This window comes from Trichosurus vulpecula, chromosome 5 (assembly GCF_011100635.1).
Source record: "Trichosurus vulpecula isolate mTriVul1 chromosome 5, mTriVul1.pri, whole genome shotgun sequence".
Classification (NCBI taxonomy): Eukaryota; Metazoa; Chordata; class Mammalia; order Diprotodontia; family Phalangeridae; genus Trichosurus; species Trichosurus vulpecula.
The window spans coordinates 115,016,211-115,040,747 of record NC_050577.1 but is presented as its reverse complement, the minus strand read 5'-3'; the positions used below and the strand labels follow the sequence as shown (position 1 = coordinate 115,040,747).

General features: G+C 35.7%; 1 protein-coding gene across 1 annotated transcript in view; it reads right to left on the bottom strand.

Annotated features, from left to right (window-relative positions):
- CHCHD3 (coiled-coil-helix-coiled-coil-helix domain containing 3) overlaps nucleotides 1-24,537 on the bottom strand; it is a 343,660-nt gene that overhangs the window by 110,095 nt on the left and 209,028 nt on the right. Inside the window, exon 5 of the mRNA XM_036761494.1 lies at nucleotides 8,272-8,355. Coding sequence (XP_036617389.1) covers nucleotides 8,272-8,355 — 84 coding nt within the window. The remainder of the gene's footprint in view (nucleotides 1-8,271; nucleotides 8,356-24,537) is intronic.

The following is a 24,537-nucleotide window of genomic DNA, read 5'->3' as shown; positions in this document are numbered from 1 at the left end:
TGGTAGTGGGAGATGCCCAATTCTCGCGAGACTTGATCAAATAAAGCTTCTGTTTTGTTTCTACCTTTGAAAAACCGAGACACCTCTTTTTATTTTGAGCCTGTGGTTTGTCCCACACAGGCTTAAGAGCAACAGAGTGGCTACCTCTTGCATGGTGACAATTCCACTATAGTGTACCCTGATCAGAGTATACAAAATAGAATTTCCAGTTCTAGGAATTACATTTTAGTTAAGACATTAATAAAATAATGACTCTGGGGGGGAGAGGGAGTGAAAAGTCTTAAAATCATGTGATGTGAAAAATCTCTTGAAAGGAAGTGGGAAATCTGGTGGAGGGTTGGGGAGTCAAGGGGAAGAGGTCAGCCAGAAAAAAAGGGTGGGGGAGGTAGGGGTCAGAGAATCAAGTATTTGAAGGGATATCATGTTGGAAAAGAATTATATGATTTCTGCTTAGCCTAAGTCACAACTCGGAACAGTGGGTAGAAGTGTCAGAGGCAAAGTTAGCTTTGATATAAAAGAAGAACTTGCTAACAATTAAGAGCTATCTAAAGAGTGGCATGAAGATAGAAATTCTTGCTGAAGGTGCTCAAGCAGAGGCTGGACAAATACATTCGGGTTGAACTAGATGGCCAAAGAGGTCCATTCCAAATCTGGGGGGAAATTATGTGAGTGATTTTGAGATGGACAGGCCCTTAAAAGTCATACAGTTGAGTCCAGACCCTCATGAGTTAAAAAAAAAAAAGAATAAATTTTGGCTAAGAAAATTTATTTCCTGAATTAAAAAGAATCAAGAAATAAAAAGGTGCCCAGAAGATGTTTTCTGGTGTCCAGACAGGGATTCTACACTAAGCAAATGTCCTAAGAGGGTTTTAACATTAAATTAAGATTCAGGATATAAGAGTAAAAAATCTAAAAAGAGTAGGGTTTAAATATGTTATTGAGTGATATGTTAATGGTTTTAAAAAGCTATCTAGCTATTATTACATTAAACTTTAGTTCTGTTAGATATGTCCTAAAAAAGTTAGGGTTTATTTCGATTTTTCTTCCTATCCCAAAGTCCTACTTCACTGTGGCATGGAGGTAAGCCTAGCTTCTCAAAAAGCAATTCCATTGATAGGCTCTACATCAAGCTATAAAGGCTGTCAGCATGGGCCAGTGATAGATCACATAGTCCATCTGCTGCTGGAGAATCAGCCTAGCTAAGTATAGGGAAGCTCATCACCCTGTTGGCACAAGGAAGTAAGAAAGATTTTGTTTAATTCAATAAGTATTTTGATTCCATATTTATTTAAATTTAACAGTTTTTAAATGCAATAGAAATTTTTTAAAACAAATAAAGGGAAGACACTAATAGGCATGTAAGGCATCTAATAGGCATATAAGATTCCTTGACTAGAATGCTAAACACTGTTGATTTGAGTCTTTAATCTCAAGGAAGGCACAGTTTGCAGTGTAGGTAACATGACCAGAGGTAAGAATGTCATATATAAATTTCAGGGGCACTTTTTAGGAGGTTTCAGCTTCTTGATGATTCCCCCCTTCAGAAACCAAAGTGGCCCCTAACTATGGTCTGAACAACATTAAATAATAATATCAAATATTAAGCAGGAAGGGGCATGCAGCCACAGGAGTACTCCTCTCCCTGGGGATTGAAACTGTCAACAACTCCTCTCCTTGCCTTCAGTATGGTGAAGAGAAGGCTGCAGGGTAAATGAGAATGCCTTTCTCACAAATCCCATTCAGTACTTAGGGTAATGGCTAGGTAACAATCTGTCATTTGACTCACTAGTTGGAGTTGCAAATGCAAGTAGTTATCTCCTAAGAGATCCCAACAGTTAGTTATTAACCTAGTACCCTGTCAGAAGCATGGTAAGTGTTCCCTAAGCTTTGGGAAGGTAGGATCCTGGCTTTGTCACATCACAGCCTCTTTATTTATTATTTAACTGTAGGCATCTATCTTCCCCTCATGAAATCCTGAATAGTCTATTAACTGTACTACTACTCACCAAAACAGAAACATGTTTTATCTATTTTATAGGGCAACTAGAACTGGTATCTGCACTAACTACTGGATAATGATATAGAATCTTAATATTATTTGACAATGACTATAATGATTAACAATCTCTCTCTCTGACCCTGGCCAATGTCTTGAAATAGGATAACACTCTCACAGAGGCAAAGATGTCTTCAAATCTGAATGCAATGCAGAGACTGGAGAACATTTTTAAAATATGGGTTCACAAATTTACTTTAAAAATTAACAACGCTGCATTTTGGGGGTATAAAAATTAAGGACATCCATAATTACGGGCCTATTTTAATGGAATGCTGTAGAAAGTAATAAATACTTGAGAAGCCAAGAACCAAAACGATTATTATTCAATTTTTTAAAAGAATGCATAGATTATTGACTTTTACAAAGAAAACAGTGGCTTTGGCCCAAATGCAAACAGAGGAAATGATTTCTTGCTGCAATATTCTTATTGGTAGTGAAAGGAAAAACCCAAGAAATAATGTTTTGTCTTTCAAATATGATAGACTATTGAGTTTATCCAAACATATTGTCTAAAATTCTTTAAAGGCTAAAGATCTACTCTGTTTCACAACTCTTCTAATCTCAACTTACCTACACACTCCTATCCAAATAGAACGGAGTTACTGGAAAAGTGTCAGTTAAGAAAATCTAATTATTTCATTATATTATCTTTCAAAAGGTAAAAGAAATGTTAAAGAGTTGAGAAAGTATAAATATGAAAGCCATATTATAGGCATCTTAGTACTTATGATCATTACAAGCACTCACAAAAAGGCGATGCTTGGCTCTAAAGCTGAACTGTATATTATCTCTTTTTCAGAGCCCTGGGGCTATCATTGCAAAGCACAGTGGTCCATTTTAAGCCCTGAATAGAGAAAGGGAAGAGATCATTAAATTATAATTTCCATGCACAATTGGTACAAGTATTTCCTACCAACGGGATTAATATGAAAGCAAGATCCCAGAATAAAGCCGCTCAGCAGAGAGGATGGCAGTTTAGTGTCTTGTAAATTTGATTTCACTGAAAGCCCTGACACATCATAATAGTGAAATCCTATTTACTGTAGCAAGCAGGATGGATAATGCTATTTAATACCTGGTGTACTGTGTGCCATCAGCTCACAGCTTTGTACTCTGTGTTCTCATTTTACCTTAAGGTTAATACTTCTTGACAGCCTACATGGTAAATAGAGCCCCAAATTAAGTGCTGATCCTATGATTTGCAAATCCTTCCTCCAAACTTAGACATGGAAGAATAAACTGGCTCCAGTTAAGAAGATCATTTTAACACGATGTGCTTTTAACAGCTAACCCCAGAAAAACATATATAAGTTTGATGTCCCAAATGCTAGCTAAAAATAGTTATCTCCAGACTATCCAATCAACATTTCCCACTAAAAAATTAAGATGGTTTAACAGGAAAGCCAATGTATCCATAGGAGTTATTGATAATAGATGCAGCCTACTTCCCTATTCCTCACCACATTGCCAGGCACAGATTTGTTCCCCCTGTTAACGTAATTACATATATTGTTTTTGAAAACCTGGAATAGACTTCTTTTAGTAGATTAATCCTTGAATCTGAATATTTTATGTATTTTCCTAAAAGTAGATACTATTTTATGGGGCATTTAATTTTTTTCCTGCCTATATGTAATTAAATGCACATGACCCAACCATGAGGTCTTAAAAATAAAGAACAGAGCATAATATAGGTGATGGCTCGAAGCTGTTTGTTTCCCTGTACTTGAATGCTCTGACTGGTATGACAGTTAAAAGTGACATTGGTTTTTATTGCCTTTACCATCAAAATTCACTGACATGAGCAACCCTCCTTTCTACAACTCTCTGTAACTACAGAAACCTCTGGGGAGTTGATCTTATTTCAACATGAATGGGAAAGAAATGTACATAAACTCCACAGGTGCCAGGAGAAGAATATACCCTTTAGCGCTGATGAATGACATTTGTCTACAAGCCTAATCTGGTACATTTTAAATAAGCTGATTACCTGCCCAGAAATATTCTTTACTTGAAGGATTTCTTAAAAGTCTTTAAATAAAACCATTATAACTTGTTTTAAAGAGAAAGCAATAATTTAAAAACCATATTATATCAATGTGACTTAAAAATGCTGGCAGTTATTTAGGATCCAGTTGGGGGGTGGGGAGGGAAGGCATGAAAAAAAATGAAAGAGATTTTAACCTATAAATCAAACTTATCAACAGCTATCCCCTTAAGAAAAGTATTGTTTGTTTCAGTATCACACCTGTCACTGGTGTGCCCCATTACAGGACAAATTCTATATTAATTCCCTGAAAAGGCTGACAGTGCTTTACTCCACTCAATGAAACACTTGATTAAGTGACAGACTTCATCTGGTAGTGAATGTATACAATAATTTCTCACACTGCACTGACAATAATCTGTTCTGTTGTCATTTTCTTTTATTATCAGTGTTGGCATTGTTTTGTGGTTTTGTTTTTTTCTAAGCCATACAGAAGAACACAGAAATGAAGCTTCTAATTGACAAAAAAAGTAGTCAAGCAATCAAAAAGGCAATTAATCACAGAGATGAGTCCCAACAGCTTATGATACAACAGATAGATGTGCCACCTACTCACTAGTGAGAGACTTTTAAAAAATGCTCATTTGATGTAAACATGATCTTAGAATTTAATTAGTATTTCTCTCTGCAGGTGATGGACTGGTAACATGAATTTCTTCATAATGACAATACCTTTATCCCAGTTCCTCCTATGTGCTCTCAGTCAGGCCTGCACGAATATGCATACTCCTTAACTCTACAAAATGCAGGCTGTTAATCTGCAAACATCTGCTAGAGTCAACAGGAGTTTAACACATGCCACACGTTACTGTTAAGCTAAATGCTGTAACTCCATTTTCACAGTTCTCAGGCCCCTAAACTACTCAAAATCACAAGGAATCTTCACACTGGTCCTTACGATGCACTGAGGATGAGACCCTTTTTTCTCTTTCCATTTGATTTTCATCCAATGAATTCCTATAAAGGCAACAGAGCAGGGGTTCTAAACACACGTAGACTATAGATCTTCAAAGCATCTATTAATAGGAGACAGGGGCTCCATGAACTTGGATGGGGAAAAAATTACACCTTTATTTTCCACCATCCTCTAACAAAAATGTGGCAATGGACTGCTACCATGATGATGCTGCTCTCTGCATATAGAAGGATCTCTCTCCTCCTTTATGTCTATTGAATACCTACTTTATCATTTAAATCCCAACTTAAATGTTACCTCCTCCTTACAGCCATCATGAATCTACTCTCCTTGTCACTACAGCTTTACTATTTGGGCTTCACAAGGCACTCGATTCTTATACTTCAATAATGAATTCATTGTATGATCTTCTGTAATATGCTTTTTGCCCTGGATTTGTGTCTTTTACTTGTACTAGACTGTGAGTTCCACGGATTACTTTGTCTAAACTTCTAAGTTTTCTCCAACAATGGTTCTACAACCAGGACACAATGTTTTGTTTAATCAATGTTTGTTTACTGAAAGAATTAATTATTCAATGCTTAAACCTCAAAGGACAATAGCAGGGAATGGAGTGGAGAGGAAGATATTGAAATTCTGAAACCAAATAATAACTTAGAAATAGTTTAGTATCACCCCAAAAATATCACTAAAATTATTCTAATATTAAAATCATCTCATATTAAAAGAGGTCAATTACAAAATAAAGGCCGTATGTACACCAAAATATTTATAGCAGCACTTTTTGGGGCGGCAAAGAACTGGAAACTAAGTAGGTGTTCATTAGTAGGGGAATGGCTAAACAAATTGTAGTATAGAGATGCAATAAAATATTACTACATTATAAGAAGTGATGAATACAGAAGAGCATGAAAAGACTTATATGAACTGATTCAAAATGAAGTAAGCAAAACTAGGAAAATAATATACATACATACACAATAACTTCAACATAAAAGGGAAAAAACCCAACAAAATAAAATCAAATGTTGCAAAATCCAAGCTTAGTCTTAAAAAAGTGATAGGAGAAGCCATCTTCTCTTGATTCTTTGTAGAGGTGAGGGTCCATGGGTATGGAAAAGGCATTACATATAATATATATCAAAGAAGTCTGACATGTTAGTTCTGCTGAACTTTTACTTTTCCCCCTCTTAAAATTCGTTTTAATAAACTACGTCTCTTTGGGAGGGACAGTGCAGAGGGTTACATTAATATAAATAGAGAAGATATTGATAAATTTTTTTAAAATGGAAATAATCTAATATCTTAAATTGCCTCCTCCTGTCCCTAGCATAGGAGCATCTGGTTATTCCAAAGGGCACATAGTTCTAACACAACTTAAAACAAACTCCAAAGATACTGATGACCATACGGCAGATAAAGATAGAATAACCAGCAACTCCACATTCTTATCCATTTCTCCACCAATACCACTCAAGGTTGCTTTAAAAACTTCTCACTGTGCTGTCTGAGACCATTCAGAATACTATGAATATTTTATTGAAGCTCTTATGTCCATTCCATTAGTATTTATTTCTTGCCATTTAGAATACTTCAGTGTATTTAAGTGAAAGAAAAAATTTTACTTAACAGCATTAAACAAAGAAAATTGTATCAATGACAAAAGCAGTCCACAATTTGTGCTCCTAAAAGTCCATTTGTGAGTTTTACATTTCTGTCCATTTGTGAAATCCTATCGTAACACAGTGAATTCAATCAATGTTTCATAGATTTTACATTAGGGCTTTAGTGGGGATAGTCATCATTTATATAACCTTGCTTCTACAAGAAAATATTTTCTGTGTTAGAATACTGGGTAATAACAACTACTAACATTCATATATCATTTAAAAGTTAAAAAAGTACTTTCTCTTCCTAAGAAGCCTATGAAATGCTTTCTTCTGGGAAGAGAAATACATGTGTTCCCAACTATCCTGCACAGATGGGGAAGGGGAAAGAGAGAAGCGTTGAGGAATGTGCATTTACTAGTGGTGACTCTATGCCAGGTAGTGGGCAAAACACTCTACAAATACTATCAGGTTCAGAAAAGCTATCCTGACTTGCTCACACATACTAATAGTCAGAAGAAGCTAAGATAATTAATCCATTACTTTTTGCATTATACTACAATGCCTTTTTAACATATTTCTGGCCATATAATCATTAGTCAATAGTCACCAAACATTTTTAAGTGCTTGCTCTTTGCCAGGTCCTGTGCTAAGAGCTAAGAATACAAAGAAATGCCAACACAATTATGACCATTATCTGCTACCTACTGAATAAAATCTACCTGCGTTCTACTTTTTTACTATCCAACTCCAAATTTAAGAGTTATTTGCTGCCATCTAACATGACATTAAATCAGTCAGAGGCCATGTGACTTTAAGTGCATAAGAAAAAAAAATTTTTTTAGAATGCGGGTTAAGAATGCAGCATGGTATGGCCTTGGAGCTGGGTTCAAGTCAGCCTTGGGCACATATTGGCTGTGTGACCCTGGCAAGACCAATCATCACTCAAGGCAAATCTCTAAGACAATAAGTTGCAGAGGCGCCAGGTCACACTGGTAGAGGGAGTTTCCCCATGTGAAAGTTTCATGTATCAATGGAATCATTGGTCTAGTACCCATCCCCTATGCTATAATATAAAATGCTCCTCTGTGAATAGTATGTTTACAGAGGAAATTATGGAAGCAGAAATGCCATTCTTTAGAAAAGAAATGATTTTATCTTTATCTTATCTATCTTTATCTTCATTTCCTCACCAAAAAGTTGTGTTTTTTATTAGTTTAGCTTTGTTTTTAAGTGAGTAGTTAATCTAGATTAACCTAGTTTCTAGGTTCAAATTATTTAATTTGAAAATAATCTATCCAAGAATCCCTTCAATAAAGTCCTGCTACAATACCTTATCACAAATTGGAGGTATCTCTAGTTCTTCAGGAGAGACCATACTCCAGCAGACTTTATGAGACTAAGCGTCTGTCTTCGAAGGATAAAACCTAATTAAGTGCAATGAGACTCAACTTGAGAAAATTAGGAGTCTTTTAGAGGATGAATTTTAGAGCATGGCAATTTTCAAGGGTCTCAGATCTGTGTCAATGGAGGGAATGCCCACACTGATGAAATTACAAATGTTTTCCAAGTATCAAAGTACTAAGTATCCCAGAGTTATCTATTTAAATTACAAAATAATAATAATTTTAAATGGTCATACCCGCTCTTCCAGTCTAGCCAGCTGCTCTTTGTAGAAAGCATCCTGTTTTTTTAGTACTCTGTCTTTCTCTTCCAGCTGCTTAGCCTAAAAAAAGAAATGAAGAAAACATTTTATCAAGAAACAGCAGCAACAGCAAAGTAAAAGTCAAATAAAAGTTGTAAGAAGTAAATATACACAGTTGAAGATTCTGCAATCTATTAGGTCATTGCCTCAGAAAAACATTAATAGGAAGATGATTGCTGTATTAAATGTAAAGAATGAGTCTGCATTGTTTTTTGTTTTCCTAACAGCTGTGTCCTACTTTGTCCCAACTTACTTGGAAATGTCAGATTACAGCACTAGGCACACTGTCTTTTATTTTAACTCCTCTAGGAATAGTCACTTCGAGGATCATTATTAGCAGTTATGCTTAATTTTTTTCAAAATACAAATTATACTAATGTTCATCTTTGAATAAAAAGATTTCTATATAAGATATTGTGTGTTGTATTGCATCCTATGTTTTGGGAACTTTGTAAGTAATGAAGGAAGACATTAAAATATGAAACTGCTTGCCTCATACTGTTAACTGTCCTTTTAAGAAAGAGTTACAGGGAATAAAGGTGGAAGTAGAAGAGAGAACAAAAGCAAATTGCTGAAATGATGGTAGTTGAATACTTTGAAAAAGCTATTAGTTTTACAAGTCTGACTTGTTAAATCTCATTTTCAAAAGAATGAAAATAAAATACTTGCTACACTTATAAAAAGTATAATAATTAAAGTATATAAATGATGAATTATTCTGAAGACCTTAAAAATGGAAAAGTATATTGTGACTATTTTTCTCAAACTATAGTTTCTGACTCAAAGATCCAAGTCTGGGGTTAAAAATGCTTTTTCACAAAAATATTTGAAGTATCTAAGACAGTTCTTCATCCTATATAAGGTAAGTGATCAAATATTTGTCAAGTTTTTAACAAGAAATTCTTAAAGCAGCAAATTGCCCATTTAAATTTGTCAGAGACCACTGTGAAAAAAGGCTACTTAGATGATAGTGACCAGGAGTTCTGCCTCTGCAAAAAGAACAAAGCAAAGTGTCTTTATACAGAAAGGAATTTAAAATAGTCCCTTGTCTGCATACCCCTCTGTCCTCTTGCCTTCTGTGACACTGTATCACTTTGTTTTCCCATTATAGGGCATTGTACCTCAGCCCTCACTTCTCCATTTGTTTCTTCATCCCAAACCTCTAAATGTAGGTACTTTCTGGCACCACTCCTTCTCTCAAGTTCCTGTCCCATATTTTACGGTTCCACATCATTGAGTACACAATTGTGTACAGTTGTGTATACAACTTACTCTTTCCTGCCTGTTCCTTTAGCTTGAAATGACTTAACTAGTCTCACTTTTCAAGGATTAACTCAAAACCATATTGTCCAAAGAAAGTCTGATCATGCTAACCTTCTAAGAATTCTTAGGTGCTAACCACTTTATGGCACCTCACACAGACTGCTTATAATCATCTGTACCTCTTTCTTTTCCCTATCTAGATCCAAATTGTTTAAGGGCAGAGAATATGCCTTAATTCCATTTTTATCTTTGAGGAATAGCATAACACATTAGCTTAAACCAAGAAGACAACCGAATCAATGTTTAATACCTTCCTATCAATCTTAATTTAAAAATAAGAATTAAAAGTTTCTCTAACATTGCAATTTTGCCAGTTTTTTGTATCCCCAGAGCTTAGCATAGTGCCTGGTAAATGACAGGCATTTAATAAATGCTTGCTGACTGAATAGATTTCCTCCCCATGCTACACAGACATAGGTTTCTCAAGATGATGTAAATGCCCACGTTTAGAATCCACTTATGTACATTACAGGTCTTTATTTCACAACTTACCTGAATTTCTAGGTCCTGAAGCATGTAAAATAAATTTATAAACCATATTATATCATTTTAAAAAAGACATTACTGAGAAAGTTTATCAATATCTTTCCAAATACTAACCACAGAAGGCAATAGGGAAAATGCTTGTTTATTTAAACTTAGGTAAATGCTTAAAGATTTCAAAGGAAAGCTTATAAATCTGAGATAATGTGAATATATAAAAGTACATAAACATACATATATATATTTATACAGAGTTAGTTACAAAATACGAAAGACCAAGAAATCTTGCCAAGCTGCCAAGAAGATAATAAAACCAGAGATGACACAAATATTAATATCTACCCAATACCTTTTTTTATTTAAAGCAGTAACCTCCACATTTCCAAATATATTCAATTAGCAGACAGAGGATTATACATTTATTGAATGAATGATTGAATAATTACCACCACTATGACTGACCCTTCTTTCCTTTTCTGGTATAGAAGGAAATTTTCCTCATGACAAAAGAATTACTTTCAGATTATAAAAAGAATGACTGTTTGGCTGTCAATTCGAACCACATATTCAAGGTTACTCTTGCAATCCTTTCAAAAACCAAAAGGACAAAGTAAGCTGGTATAGTATCTGAGAGTGGACAATTTTGTAATTACTTTAATAGTACAAGAAGATTTAGTTATAAAAACCTGAGTTATATAGTATGGAAATCATTTCCTCTACCAAACCCTTAATGTATCATCATCTGCCTCCCTCTCTCCAACTTCATTAGACATCTGAGATTACCTACCACGGCCACTAAAACATTTGCAAACTAAACAACATTTCTTTTGTTCATACATAGATATGCAGTGAAGTAAAAAATGCAAAGAGAAAATGTAACGAGCATTCCATTATAATTATTCATAATGCTCACGATAATTCAGAAAGCTTTAGGTGATATTATTCAACATTGTAAATGTATTGTTTGATCCTACAGATGGCGCTTAGCCAGCCAATGATCTATAATTGGAATAGTGCATTGGAACATAAAGGATGTACAGAAACAACCTCATTCACCTTCCTAAGATCTACTCCTTAAAAAATTTAAAAGCAATAGACGTCGAAGGTCAGCCATGCATCATGAAGACCAAAGAGAAGGCTACCCTCAACATCAGACGTGAAAAGATCATAAAGATACCATATGAATTCAATGCCAGAATCACTATTCTAAGATCCAAAGAGTGAGTATATATGCACACATACAAGTTAGGTTATGTGTACACGTGTGAGCGTGTGTGTGTGCACACGCGCACATGAATATGATTCTACGTATGTGTGGCAAAGGATATGAAAACAAAGAATATTGCAGCCATACTTCTGTCTATTTCTTTAAAAACAATGATGTTGGGAGAGAAAGTGACAGTACATAACTTTAAACTTAAGATGTTTATATTTATAAGAAGCAGATAGTTATAGAAGATGGTGAATCTAACTCAACCTAAGGGACAAAATGGAATGGTAAACAATATTATGGAAATTCACTAGACTAAAAACAATTGACTTAGGATTTGACTCCTACTTATCATGTTCAAATTAAAACAAGACATTAAAGCAGAATTTAGATTTTTTAAAAATCACATTAATACCTTTAAAAATATGATAGCTTTCTGAAGAGGATTTTATGTATCATATACAGGGTGTCCATGAAGTCCGTGTGCAATTTAAAATAGTTGTAACTTTGTAACTATATGTGATAGAAGGAATACGTAACAAGGATTAGAAAGCTTGACGTATCTAGATTATTTTTGTCTTTAGAAATTTTATGTTTATTTTATTTTATTTTTAGAAATTCAACTTAAAATTACTTATTTTTCAGGATTACTGTTGACCCATGGCTTCACTAGAAGAAACAGTAAACTGTGCTCTTTGGTTGGCCGAACTAAAATCCACCACCACTGTCCAAAGTCTACCATTTTCTTGGCCTCCACCTTCGCCAGATTTGACTCCACTGGATTTCTTCTTATGGGGCTATGTGAAAACTAATGTTTATTCAACCAAACCTCGATCTAAAGAAGACTTGCAAGCTAGGATAACAGATGTGCTTGCTGGCATTATTGAAAATCAGCTTGAAAATGTTTTCCACCAACTGCAGAATCCTATTACCCTTTGTAGTAGTAAAGATGGTGGACATGTTGAAAATTAACAAGAACAATAAAAAGAAAATTTAGTGTTTCTTTTTTCTTTTTACAGATTCTTTCTATCACATATAGTTATGAAGTTACAACTATTTTAAATTGCACATGAACTTTATGGATACTATATGATACATCAAATTGTATAGAAATGTACATATGTAAATATGTACACAAAACTGATGTATTCACTAGGCACAAAAGACAAATAATTTTATTTGATTAGAGAATGTAGATTATTTTCATATAAGCCAATATGAAACACTGAAGTAAGAATTTAACAAATGAAAATAAAATTAATTTTAAGAAACCAAAACCAAAACATTGTTTGGTTGACTCAAATTTCTCTAATTGGGGTTAAAATCTGCACATTTTTCTAATAGGAACTTTACTTTTACCTCTGTTTCCTTTGATGTAATATCACAAATGCAAGTTTCCAACATGACAGCTCAATCTTCTTAGCAGATGCTTTAGGGCATAGGGCTAACCAAAAGTACATAGTATGTTTTTTTTGAATACAGCGACATCACAATCAATGAAAATGATGTCATTATTTCTTAGTACTTCATGTTTCACTACAAGAAATGTAAAGGCATGGATTTTGTCTTCTGGAAAACCTTGTTAGATTTAAACTAACCAGCTCCTTCCAAGGTAGAGTTTCTTTAAATTTTATTTGTTAATCGTAATAGCTCAAAGTAGAAAAAACAAGTGTTTCTCCATTTTTATAGTGTCATACTTTGGACAAAGCAGATTATTCAGATGCTAATCTAAAACAGAATACCCAAGTGATTATAATTCCTTCTCTCCCTTGCCCTGGCCAAACTTAATAACAGATCCAAAACATATATGATAACTGTGATGTGTGTTTCATCTTTCACAATGATGTGGTTAATACATCAAAGGTGAACACATCATTGTGTATATGGGAAGTTGAAACAATAAAAACAATGGGATTCTCCACTGAGCTGGGACGAGAGGTATGTGAAATTAATCAATGTACAAAAATCAAATACCTGGCAAATAACATTTGTAATAAGATTTTAAATGATACAAATATTGTCCCCAAAAAAGCTTAACAAAAACCTATGTAAGAGATACAAATTACATTAAATGAATTCACTGCTAAAATATAAACTGGCTGCATAGCTGCATAACATGATCACTGAGACTATCAATTAGTCACAACAAAATAATTAAGAGTAGGCATGTATTGAATTAACTGAATGCTCCACATTTGTTGTAAATAAGAAATTATATGAGGTTCACTGCTTCAAGTGGGACTAACAAAAGTACCATACTTGGGCATTACATTCTATATGTTAATCTGTGTGCCTATGTTTTCCTTATGGGCATATATATGTATATGGCTCCCTTCTCAGAGTATTTTTTTACCACACAGCTACATCAATACACACTCGCATACTTGTTGCGTGTCCCCTGACCCTCATTAGAATGCAAGCTCAACAAGAATAGGAAATTGTTTCATTGTACAAACTCATTTCATCCTTGCCTATCACAACACACGGAACACAATGAATAACCTTATGAAGTAGTGTCTATACGTGTGTGGGGTATATATTTGATATTTACACACACACACAATTATGGCAATTTTAAAAGCTGGGGAATAAAGGCAATTCTTTTTTCATAGGTTAAATTGTATGCTCACATTCCATATATACATTCCATTTAAACTCAGAGGGCCCTGGTTCTAGAGAGTCAGAGGCCTTGAGTTCAAATCTTACATCTGATGTTTACTCTGAACAAGTTACTTAACAGCCCTGAGCATCAATTTTCTCATTTGTAAAATTATGGCTAGACTAGATAGCCACTGAGGTCCCTGATAGCTTTTGACCCATGACCCTATGATCACCACCCATGTTATGTGGCTTTGTAGTGAAATACAAGATCTCTTATAGACATATTAAAAAATCTCTGAGTCACAATCTCATGATTAAGTGAAGCATTCAGAATTTACTTTTTTAAATGTAGAGTTGGACTCAGCTTTCTCTCCTTACAATTTTCCAATGGTTTCTCCTCTCACTAGACTAACCACTTCCACCTTGTATTTTTTTTTAAAAAAATGCACAGATGTAACTCATCTACAATGTGAAGGGATATGGATGCAAGTTATATCATTTAGGAATGTAATCAGGACACTTCCATGTAAAGTCAGCTTAACTCAACTTGAAAAGCACTGCAATACTTTATCATGATGAAGAATGCCCTGATTTAAATGTGCCTAATGGTCTCTCTTAGGTGCATTTAGTTTTTCATCTAGTTCTTAACTTGCATTACAGCCTGGAAAAAAGGTCTCAGGACCACAGATTGACAGCTGGAAGGGACCTTAGAAGTAATCAACTCATTTTAAAAGATGAAAAACTGAGACCCAGAGAAGTTAATAAATATGGTCACACATCTACAAGGTGTCTGAGGCAGGATTTGAGTCTATGTCTTCCTGAATCCCACCTTCAACTGACCATCAAGAAAATGACACGATACTTTGGACTCTGCTTCTTTTCTAGTTATCCCTTCAAGTGTCTGAGCTCTGCCCTAAATCTTTCTAAGCTCATTCCCACCACTGTTTGGAGTCTCCTGGTTTTGCTTTATCTGCAGGTGGCTTTTGCAGACTTCCTCTGACAGAATTACCTTTTGCATGAGGCCATTCCTGTTACCTGCTAATGCCCTCCCCACTAAAGGAGTTTATATTTAACTACTATGTGTATACATATACCCATATAATATGTACTATAAAGCAAACGATCTGAAGAATCAAAGGAAAGAGAAAAGAAGTGTGGAGGCAATATGAAGAATCAATTAATTACTATTAAATAAAAACCTACCACACACCAGGCACTATACTAGGTACTGGGGATACAAAGACAAAAAAGAAATAGTTTCTGTCCTCAAGGGGCTTACAAAATGAGCTGGAGAAGGAAATGGCAAAAACACATCAAAGAAGTGTGTGTGTGTGTGTGTGTATTTTTATATATACTTTTATAAATATATACTTACATATATATTTCTTATATCTATTTATATATTTCTAACGTCTGTGTATTATGTGTGTATACATGTGTGAAATAAAATAATGAAATATCAGGGAGACATTAGCAGCTGGAGGGAGGGAGCTTTTGAAAGGACTCATGTAAGAAATGGCCCCTGAGCTGAGTTCTGAAAGAAACTAAGGATTTTAAGTAGTAGAAGTGAGAGAGGAACGTATTCTAGGAATTAGGACAGACTATGTAATTGTACAGAGATTGGTAGTGAAATGGCAAACAGGAGGAACAGTAAGAGGGCTATTTGGACGAACAAAGAGATGTGAAGGGGTATTTAATAAGCCTGGAAAAGTAGCATAGAGACAATTTATAAAGTACTTTAATGTCAAACAGAGAAATCTGTATTCTATTCTTCAAGAGGTAGCAGGGAGCTACTTGAGCTTTATGCATGGGAGTGACAAGGTCAATCAAGAGCTGCAGGGATATCACTTTGGAAGCTATATGAAGGACAGAATGAAGATGTTGTTTAGTCATTTTTAATCGTGTCTGACTCTCCATGACCCCTTTTTGGGGTTTTATTGGCAAAGATACTGGAGTGGTTTGCCATTTTCTTCTCCAACACATTTTACAGATGAGGAAACCAAGACAATCTGTTAAGTGACTTGCCCAGGGTCACACAGCTAGTCAGTGTCTGAGGTCACATTTGAGCTCAAATCTTCCTGACTTCAGGCCCAGTGGTCTAGCCTCTATGACACCTAGGTGCCCTCGGGAATAGAGAGCGGAAAGACTGGCTGCAGGTAGACCAATTATGAGGCTATTGTAACAGTCCGATGGAAGCAGCTAGATGGCACAATGCTGGGCCTGATGTCAGAAAGACCTGAGTTCATATATCAGAAACGTTTCAGCTAATGCTTGAGTAAGTTTCTCTACTTGCCACTCAGTTTCCTCAACTGTAAAATAGCGATCATAATAGCACCTACCCCTCAAGGTGCTGTGAGGATCAAATGAGATTACACTGGTAAAGCACTTAGTGTCTGGCACACAGTAGGCACTTAAAGTGTATTCCCTTCCCTCCTTTCCCCTTTCCAGGTGAAAGATGATAAAGGGCTGGACTAGGCTGAATGGTGAGAAGGTAAGAAAATATAAGATGGAAGTAAAATCAATAAATCTAACAAATAATTAGATACTTGAGGTGGGGAAAAGTGAAGAGAAGACAATGACCCCAAGGTAGGGAACCAGAATGACTGAAGGATGGTGGTACACTTAGCAAAAATAGTGAAGTTATAAAGTGAAGTAGGTTTGGAGGAAGAGATAAATTCAGCTTGAGACATGTTGAGTTTAAGGTACCTTTAAGACATTCAGTTTGAAATGGACAGTGGGCAGTTGGTGATGTGGGACTGGTACTCAGAAGAGAAACTAAATCTTGAAATACACATGTGGGAGTCACTTGCATAAAGATTACAATTGATCCCATGGTATGATGAGATCAATGAGACTGAGGGTATGTAGAAAGAAGAGGGGCCAGGAAAAGTTAGAGTTTAACTGTTAGAGAACAGATGATAATTCAAAAATAAAGACTGAGAAAGAGCAGCCAAAGTTACAGGGAAAATCAAGAGAGCAGGGTCCTAAAACCTAAGAGAGGAGAAAGTATCCTGTGGTGAACACTGTCAAATGTTGCCATTTGAAGAGGTATCAAGAAGGACGAGTGAGGAAAAGCTGCTGGTTTTGGCAATAGCTTGGTAACCGGAAAAATATCAACTTTTAAAGGCGTGGAGAAGCAAGGCAGAAAAGCAGAGGTAACACATATAAAAAGCTTTTTCTAAAAAGTTTGGCTATGAAGAGACCTACAGGACACATTAGCCTGAGGCAATATAGGCTCAACTGAAGATTTTCTAAAATGGGGAAGACCTGAACATGAAAAATTTTAGGCAGCTAAGGAGCCAGAAGGACCATATACACTGAAGTAATTCTTGTGTTACAGCTTTTATACAGTTCTTAATGAGGCAGGAATCAATCTCAATGTGGCTGTTTTGTGATATAAAGGTACTAAACACCTAATTAGAAATGACTAATGAAGGTGAAGAAAATGTACTCTTAAGAGGACAGTGGTAGTTTATGGCAGGGAGATCCTAACAAAGTTTTCTTGGGGAGGAGAAGATAGTATTTTGATTTTGATCTGATTGTGTCTGTTTGGTTTGGCTAAATACCCTCCCCCTGCAACAGTGGAATGCAGGGTTGTCAGGTGGATGAAGTGTCAGGGCCACCCTCAAAGACACTAAGGTGGCAAAAATGCAAAAAAAAAAAAATAATAAGATTAATAGCTCATATATACCTAAACATGTATTATGGAGAAAATTATGGGGCATTTTGTATTTCATTTCTTTTCCAAGGAAATAAGCAAAATTTCGAAAGTATAACAAATGCTGGCTTTTTCATCACTTTCTATAACCTCTATAAGAAGATGTTCATAATAACATAAAAGACACTTAAGTATTTAGTCCTAGACAGAGCTTGACTCTATTCCAGCTTACATAGTTTTAATAGTATAAAATAATGTAATGATTCTCTCTCTTCCATATAAGGGGTTTTTTGTCTATTCACTTAAAAATGGTATTACTAAAAATGGATCTACTCAGTCTTCCACAGTATCTCAAATAAGAGGTTCACTCACTCTTCTCTAATAAAATAAACCTTAACCACACTTACAAAGACAATAAATACATACAAATGTACTTTGCCACCAAAGAAAAAAGATTAATACATAATGAAAAAGTAGTCATCAAGCCAAAACTGGGCATTGAAAATTGAACAAACAAAGCTCTTGACCAGCTGCTGGCTACATAAAGCAATGGATAAATCGTATTTCAGAGGTGCTTTACTTTAGAAAATTTAATATCTAATAGGAGATCAGTCAATTTAAATTCTATACTACAAAAAAAAGGATAAGGTACATAAAAGAAACTAATTGAGTGGAACTTCTCTAATCAAGTTAACTTAAGATGGAGAAGGAAGGTGCCTTTACTTATCAATCTCAACTATTTGCTGCAAGATGGATTGGTGGGAAACATCTCTACACTCACAATGGGTCAAATAAAACCTGAATGCTAGCAATCATGTGAAAAGCAAGATGGTCTGCAGTTACTCTGATACAGGAAAAGACAAACATGGTAATTATTCCTAAATGTTTTTAGCAACCTTTTCCATATTGGCATTTCACTCATTCTTTGGGAATTTAATCTTTATTTTTTAATTTTTTTTCTTTTTTTTGGTAGGACAATTTGGGGTTAAGTGACTTGCCCAAGGTCACACAGCTAGTACATGTGTCAAGTATTTGAGGTCAGATTTGAATTCAGGTCCTCCTGACTCCAGGGCCGGTGCTCTACTCACTGAGTCACCTAGCTGCCCCAAGAATTTAATCTTTATTTCTAAGCACATATATAATCCTGTTGCACCACCAAAATTAGACATCTCAGAAATACTCTGACACAGGAGTGGAGTCTAATTGCACCACTTTGTGACGAAGCCTTTGGTGTTGTAGATTTGACAAAGTAGACAACAACAGGGAAAAGTAATTACTAAACAAGCTCTGGGTTTCTTAGCTTTTCACTGAGATTACTTATACTTGGCTCCATTTAAATTTTGGAAAAAAAAATACTATAATACCAAATGTGAAATATTTCTACTCTTGAAATCTGTTTATTTCTCCTATATCAAACCTTATGTAAGAGACTTTAAAAAAATCTGTGTCCAATAAACCCATATTAAAGATGACACCATCAAGTTCCAGAGAAGTTGTGTCTTATTCAAAATTACACAGTCACAGTTAGACCCACTGAATAGTCCTAGCTATACTGACTCCCAGTCCACTGTTCTTTTCAATACACAATGACGGCTCTCTTGGAGCCTTTACACCTTTATCACAGAATCAAAAAATGGCAAAGAACCTTGCAGACCCTCTATTCCAATCTTTATTTCTATAAGAATTCTTTCTCCAACATCCCTAATAAGTGGTTATCCAACTTTTGCTTGAAGATCTCCAGAAAATAAGAGCTCACTGCCATATTGAGGTATCCATTCCATTTCTGGTGAGCTCTAATGTTAGAAGTTTCTACTTATATTAAGCTCAATCTGTCACCTTACAACTTCCACCAATATCTTTTTTTTTGCTCTCCTCTGAGGCTAAGCAGAACAAGTTGTATCTCTTTCTACAACACAGCCCTTTGGAAAGTTCAAGCCTGATGTCATTCTCTCCTAAGTCTTTTCATCTCTAAGCTAAACTACCTTGGATCCTTCAACTTATTTTCCTCTGCTATTTTCTCCAGTTATCTCACAATTTTGAGTTGGTCCAGTTTATCCATTTCCTTAAAATATGGTACCCAAAGATGACATGTTCCTCTAGATGTCAAGTGAACAAGGCAGTATAGTGGAGGTATTTGTCCCCTTCCTCTGAATTCTATCCTCTTCCCACAGGCTATCTTAAAGCAAAAGTGTATCTTAAAATATATCTATTTGTCTAGTTTTGGAGGGGCTAACAGTCCACTAAAATGCCCAGCCCTCTTTCATACAAACTATCATATATCTACGGCTGCTACTCCTTACTTGTGAGATAGATTTTTTTTTTAATTTCAAGAGTAAAACTTGGCATATATTACTATTAAATTTAATCTCACTTGAATCAGTCTACCATTCTAGTCTGTCAAGAATTTTTTGGATTCTCATTCTGTCATCTGGCATATTAATTATCATTTCCAGCTTCTCATCATCCATTAAAGGCACTGTTAAAAATGTTATAATATTTAGAAAGGTCTCTGAAGCACTTTACTCAAGATCTTCAAAACTCATACTGATCCATTAATGACTACTCTTTAGATCCAAGTACTCAAGTAAATCTAAATCAAACTAACCGCATATCATCCAAAACCATATTTCACCATCATATCCAAAAGAATATTATTGAAAGGATTCTTCTAAAAGGCTTTAACTATAGTGAATTCTATTGGATATAATGGTGTGCGAATAATTGTTATCCAATATTAAACAACACTATGTAAATAGGTTTGCTCAACTGATAATATCAAATTAATCATCCTGTCCTCATTTGCCCTCCATGAAAGAAATAAAAATGTTCAGAGACTTGTGAACCACAGATGCAAATTCAAAACAGAATTTAAAGATAAGGACAAAATTAAAGAATTGGGAGGGACTTGAGAAGTCATTTCATCCAATGTGTAAATGAAAAAGGGTTCTCCCTACAACAAATCTGACAAGTGACCAGCCACCCTATGCTTAAGGATCTGAATCTGTGTGACTTTGGGCTAGTCATGTAATGTCTCTGAGCCTCAGTTGCCAGAGATAACCTCTGAGATTCCAATTTGCTCTATATGTACAATCCTATAATTTTCCAATGCATCTCATTTAACTTTAAGATGACTCAAATTGTTAAGAAATTTCCCCCTTTATCAAGGCTACATTTGTCTCTTTACAACTTTCAGAGAGCTAGATTTGGGACCAGAAGGCCTAGTTCTACTACTTATCATCTCTGAAAACTCAAACAAGCCACCTATATTGTTAGGACTCAGTTTCTATTTTTTCCTCACCTGTGACACACAGATGGCAGGGATACACATGCACACACACACACACACACACACACACACGCACAAAGACACATACACATAAAGACAGACAGACAGACACACACACACACACACACACACACACACAAACAGAGTCTCTGTCTCTCTGTTCTTCAGGCTAGCTAAACATTCCAAGTTCCCTCAACTCACCCTTACAATATAAGAACACAAGGCCTTTCACTCACCATTTCAACTACCTTCCTCTGAAAGACAACTCTAAAATGTAGAACCTAAAAATGAACATACACTTTAGCTATGGCCTGCCTAGGGCAGACTACGGCACAACTAAAATCTCCTTATTTCTCCATGCTGTAGCTTAAGATCACGTTATCTTTCTTGCCTATCACATCGCACCCAGTAATTTGTATTAAACTAAAAGCTCCAGATCTTTTTCAGAACTACAGTCTGTTTACATTTCACCACCTTCCAGTATTTGTGAAACTGACTCTTCAAATGCCTGTGTAAGACATTTGTTCTCATAAAATTTCACCTTATTAAATTCAATCCAATAGCCTAACCTGTCAATAGCCTTCTAAATTCTGATTGTCACACAGTGTGTTAGTTATTCCTCCCAGCTTTATACCATCTACAAATAAGCACACAATATTTGCTTTATTCAAGTCACCGGTAAACATATTACATAGCACAGAGTAATAGAGAGATGCATAGGGCACTCCACTAGATACCTTCTTCTAAATTAATATCGAATTATATTAGAATATTTCCTTAAATCACAATTTTGATTTTGTATATTTAATACAAAGTGATTACTTTTTTAATTCTGCAAAAGAGAGGAATTGTATCTAAGGTTTCAAAAAACATTGACATTCCATTCTCTGGCTTATTTGTATTGCTAACGCAATAAATAATATTTTAAAATACCAATTTACATCTTAGTCTAATACTTCCAACAAAAATTATCTTTAAAACTATCTCTTTCACAAAAAACAAATATCATTATCAGAGTCTTTTGTAAAGGACCTTTTTTGAGTAAAACCTACCACAACAGAATACCAATCCCTGATAAAGTTTTTATTGACTGTATTTTGTTCTTTGATACATGCTATTGCAAAAAGGGCAAGATTTTCAGTTTATCTTTGAATGTGCATTTTTGGGTGGGAGGGGGAAGGATAGCAGGCTGTTTGACGTATTCTTATTGTCAAATATTGGCTTTAGAATGGTGCTGAATATACTTTCTGAAAATGAAATTATGGATATTTTTGGCATGGTGAAAGACTGCAGGCAACGCGGAAGTTAGGTGAGTCCTGACAAGGTATAAACCAGTTTCCTGGAGTCTCTGACAAACAAAGTTTCAAATAGCCAGGGGTGATGCATTTTCTAATCATTAGTGGTCCCTCACACTACATAGAATTATAAGGCCAGTAGTTTATAGACTAGTCAGCACATTCCTAGTTCAGGTTCAACACTGGGATAAAAGGAGGCACTTACACACCACTGAACATTTAACAAAGGAAGAGGTTTACTTTGCACAGCAAGTATACAACAACGATACAGCGATGCAATGGTACAGCTTCTCCGGATATGGCCAGTCTCATCTCCATCTAGAAACACATCTGGTCAGTCAGCTGGTCATCAAGATCATAGGGGATATCAGGCTATAGCAACTCACATGGTCTTGGGCACCCACCAAGTCTGAGAGGCACAGAGCCCACACAGCTTGGGATTTTGATCAGGAAGTTGTGTCAGAGAAGCCAGGCCCAATCAAGTTTTGTGGGGTGAGGAAGCTTCACCAGAGAAGCCGAAATTGTGTGAGGGCTGGTCATGTGCAGGGAGGCAGCTCTGGCAGGGTAAGGGAAGCAGCAAACAGCTGTCTTACCACATTGAACTTTGTTGGCAAAGTCCTAATGAAGTTCTTGAGGACCTTCCACAATTTAAATAACCAGACAGTCCTGTCAAGAGCAGTACTAAGAAGGGAAAAGGAGGAAAGGGTGAAAAACCAAAAATGTGGAGGAATACACAATATAGAAATCCTAAGCCTTCCTTTCCTCCTTCAGAAAAGCTAAGTCCTCAAGTCTCTCAGTTTGGTACATGTGACTGGTAGCACTACGTCTTTGAAGCTCATAGTGGCTCTCTAAACACAAAGCAACGATGCTAAACCAGAGCAATACTGAGAGCACAAGAAACAAAGCATAGACAATTTCTCCTGATGTGAAGGGGTGATAATGAATAGAAGCAGCTCCAGGAAACGCTCCAGGAACTCCAGGGCCTTTGCAAAAACCCTTCCGGTAGAGGCCTGCATCAAGTCATCTCTAATCAAGTGACATTAAGGTCCTAAGACCATCTCAGTATTCTCTGACCCACCTGTCAAACCTCTCTCTCATGCCAGCTTCATCAGGGGGACAATACTAAATCTTTGATCCCCTAGAGGACTGTGAAGGCCAAATAAGGACTCTCGCTCATCCTCATCCAGTGACTCAGAATCGCCTTTCTTCCACACCTACCACACTTATATGGACCAATACACGCCTACCATAATTATATGGCAACAATTTCACCTCCCCCAAAAGATGCCTCCCAACAACAGTATCCCCCTAGTGGTCTAGAGAGGTTGCGCAGAGTGTTGGCCTTGGAGTCAGGAAGTCCTGAGGTCAAATCCAGCCTCAGAAATTTAGTAGCTGTGTGACACTGGATGAGTCATTTAACTCTCCCAGAATCAAACTCCTCAAATATAAAACGGGGATAATAATCATACTTGCCTCCCAGGGCTTATGGGAAGTTATAATGAGATCATATTTGAAAAGGCCTCTCCAAACTTTAAAGTGTTAAGTAAGTATTGAGTCAGGTAGGTGGCACAGTGTATAGAGCATCAGATGTGGAGTTTGTGATCGTGGGCAAGTCACTTAAAGTCTCTCAGCCTAAGTTTCTTCATCTGTAAAACAGAAATAAAAATAGCACCTATTTTTGTTAGGATCAAATGAGATTTTTTTTAAAGTGCTTTGCAAATTTAAGGAGTTATATAAATGCTAGCTACTAATAATGACAATCCAAATTTAGACTGTCATTTAAGCTCTGTACAATTCAGTGTTTTAAATCATAATACTAGTATGTAAAGGTAAATATTTTAAGCTAATAATTTTAATTCTCTGACAATGAATTAGTGTACCTCACATAAGCCTATGACTTTTGTAGTATATGTTTCAGTCAACTTATTTATTTAGTCAGTAGCCACTCAAAAATTTTATCCTAGGAGCAATCTTTGGGTTGGATCTGTGATTCCAGTGCAGAAACATTCCACCATATGCCTGTAGAGATCAGTAACTCATCTGTAATTTATAGTTTTAGAAAATTTCCTGGGGATAGTTAAGTGACTTGTCCATGGTCAGAGCTAGTATGTGTCAGAGACAGACAGAACCTGAACCCATACCTTCCTGACTATATCTATCCAACATGCTGAGGTACCTCTCAAACAGTTTTTGTCCAGATTTAATATTTCTAAGAGTAGGTCTCTTTTCTTTCATACTACATTAAAAAAAGAAAAGAATCTAATGTCTAATGGGTTTCTCCTCATGAGAAAACAGTATAACTGGGCTATTTTGCAGTCTTAGCTATCGACCACCAAAAGTAAGCCAC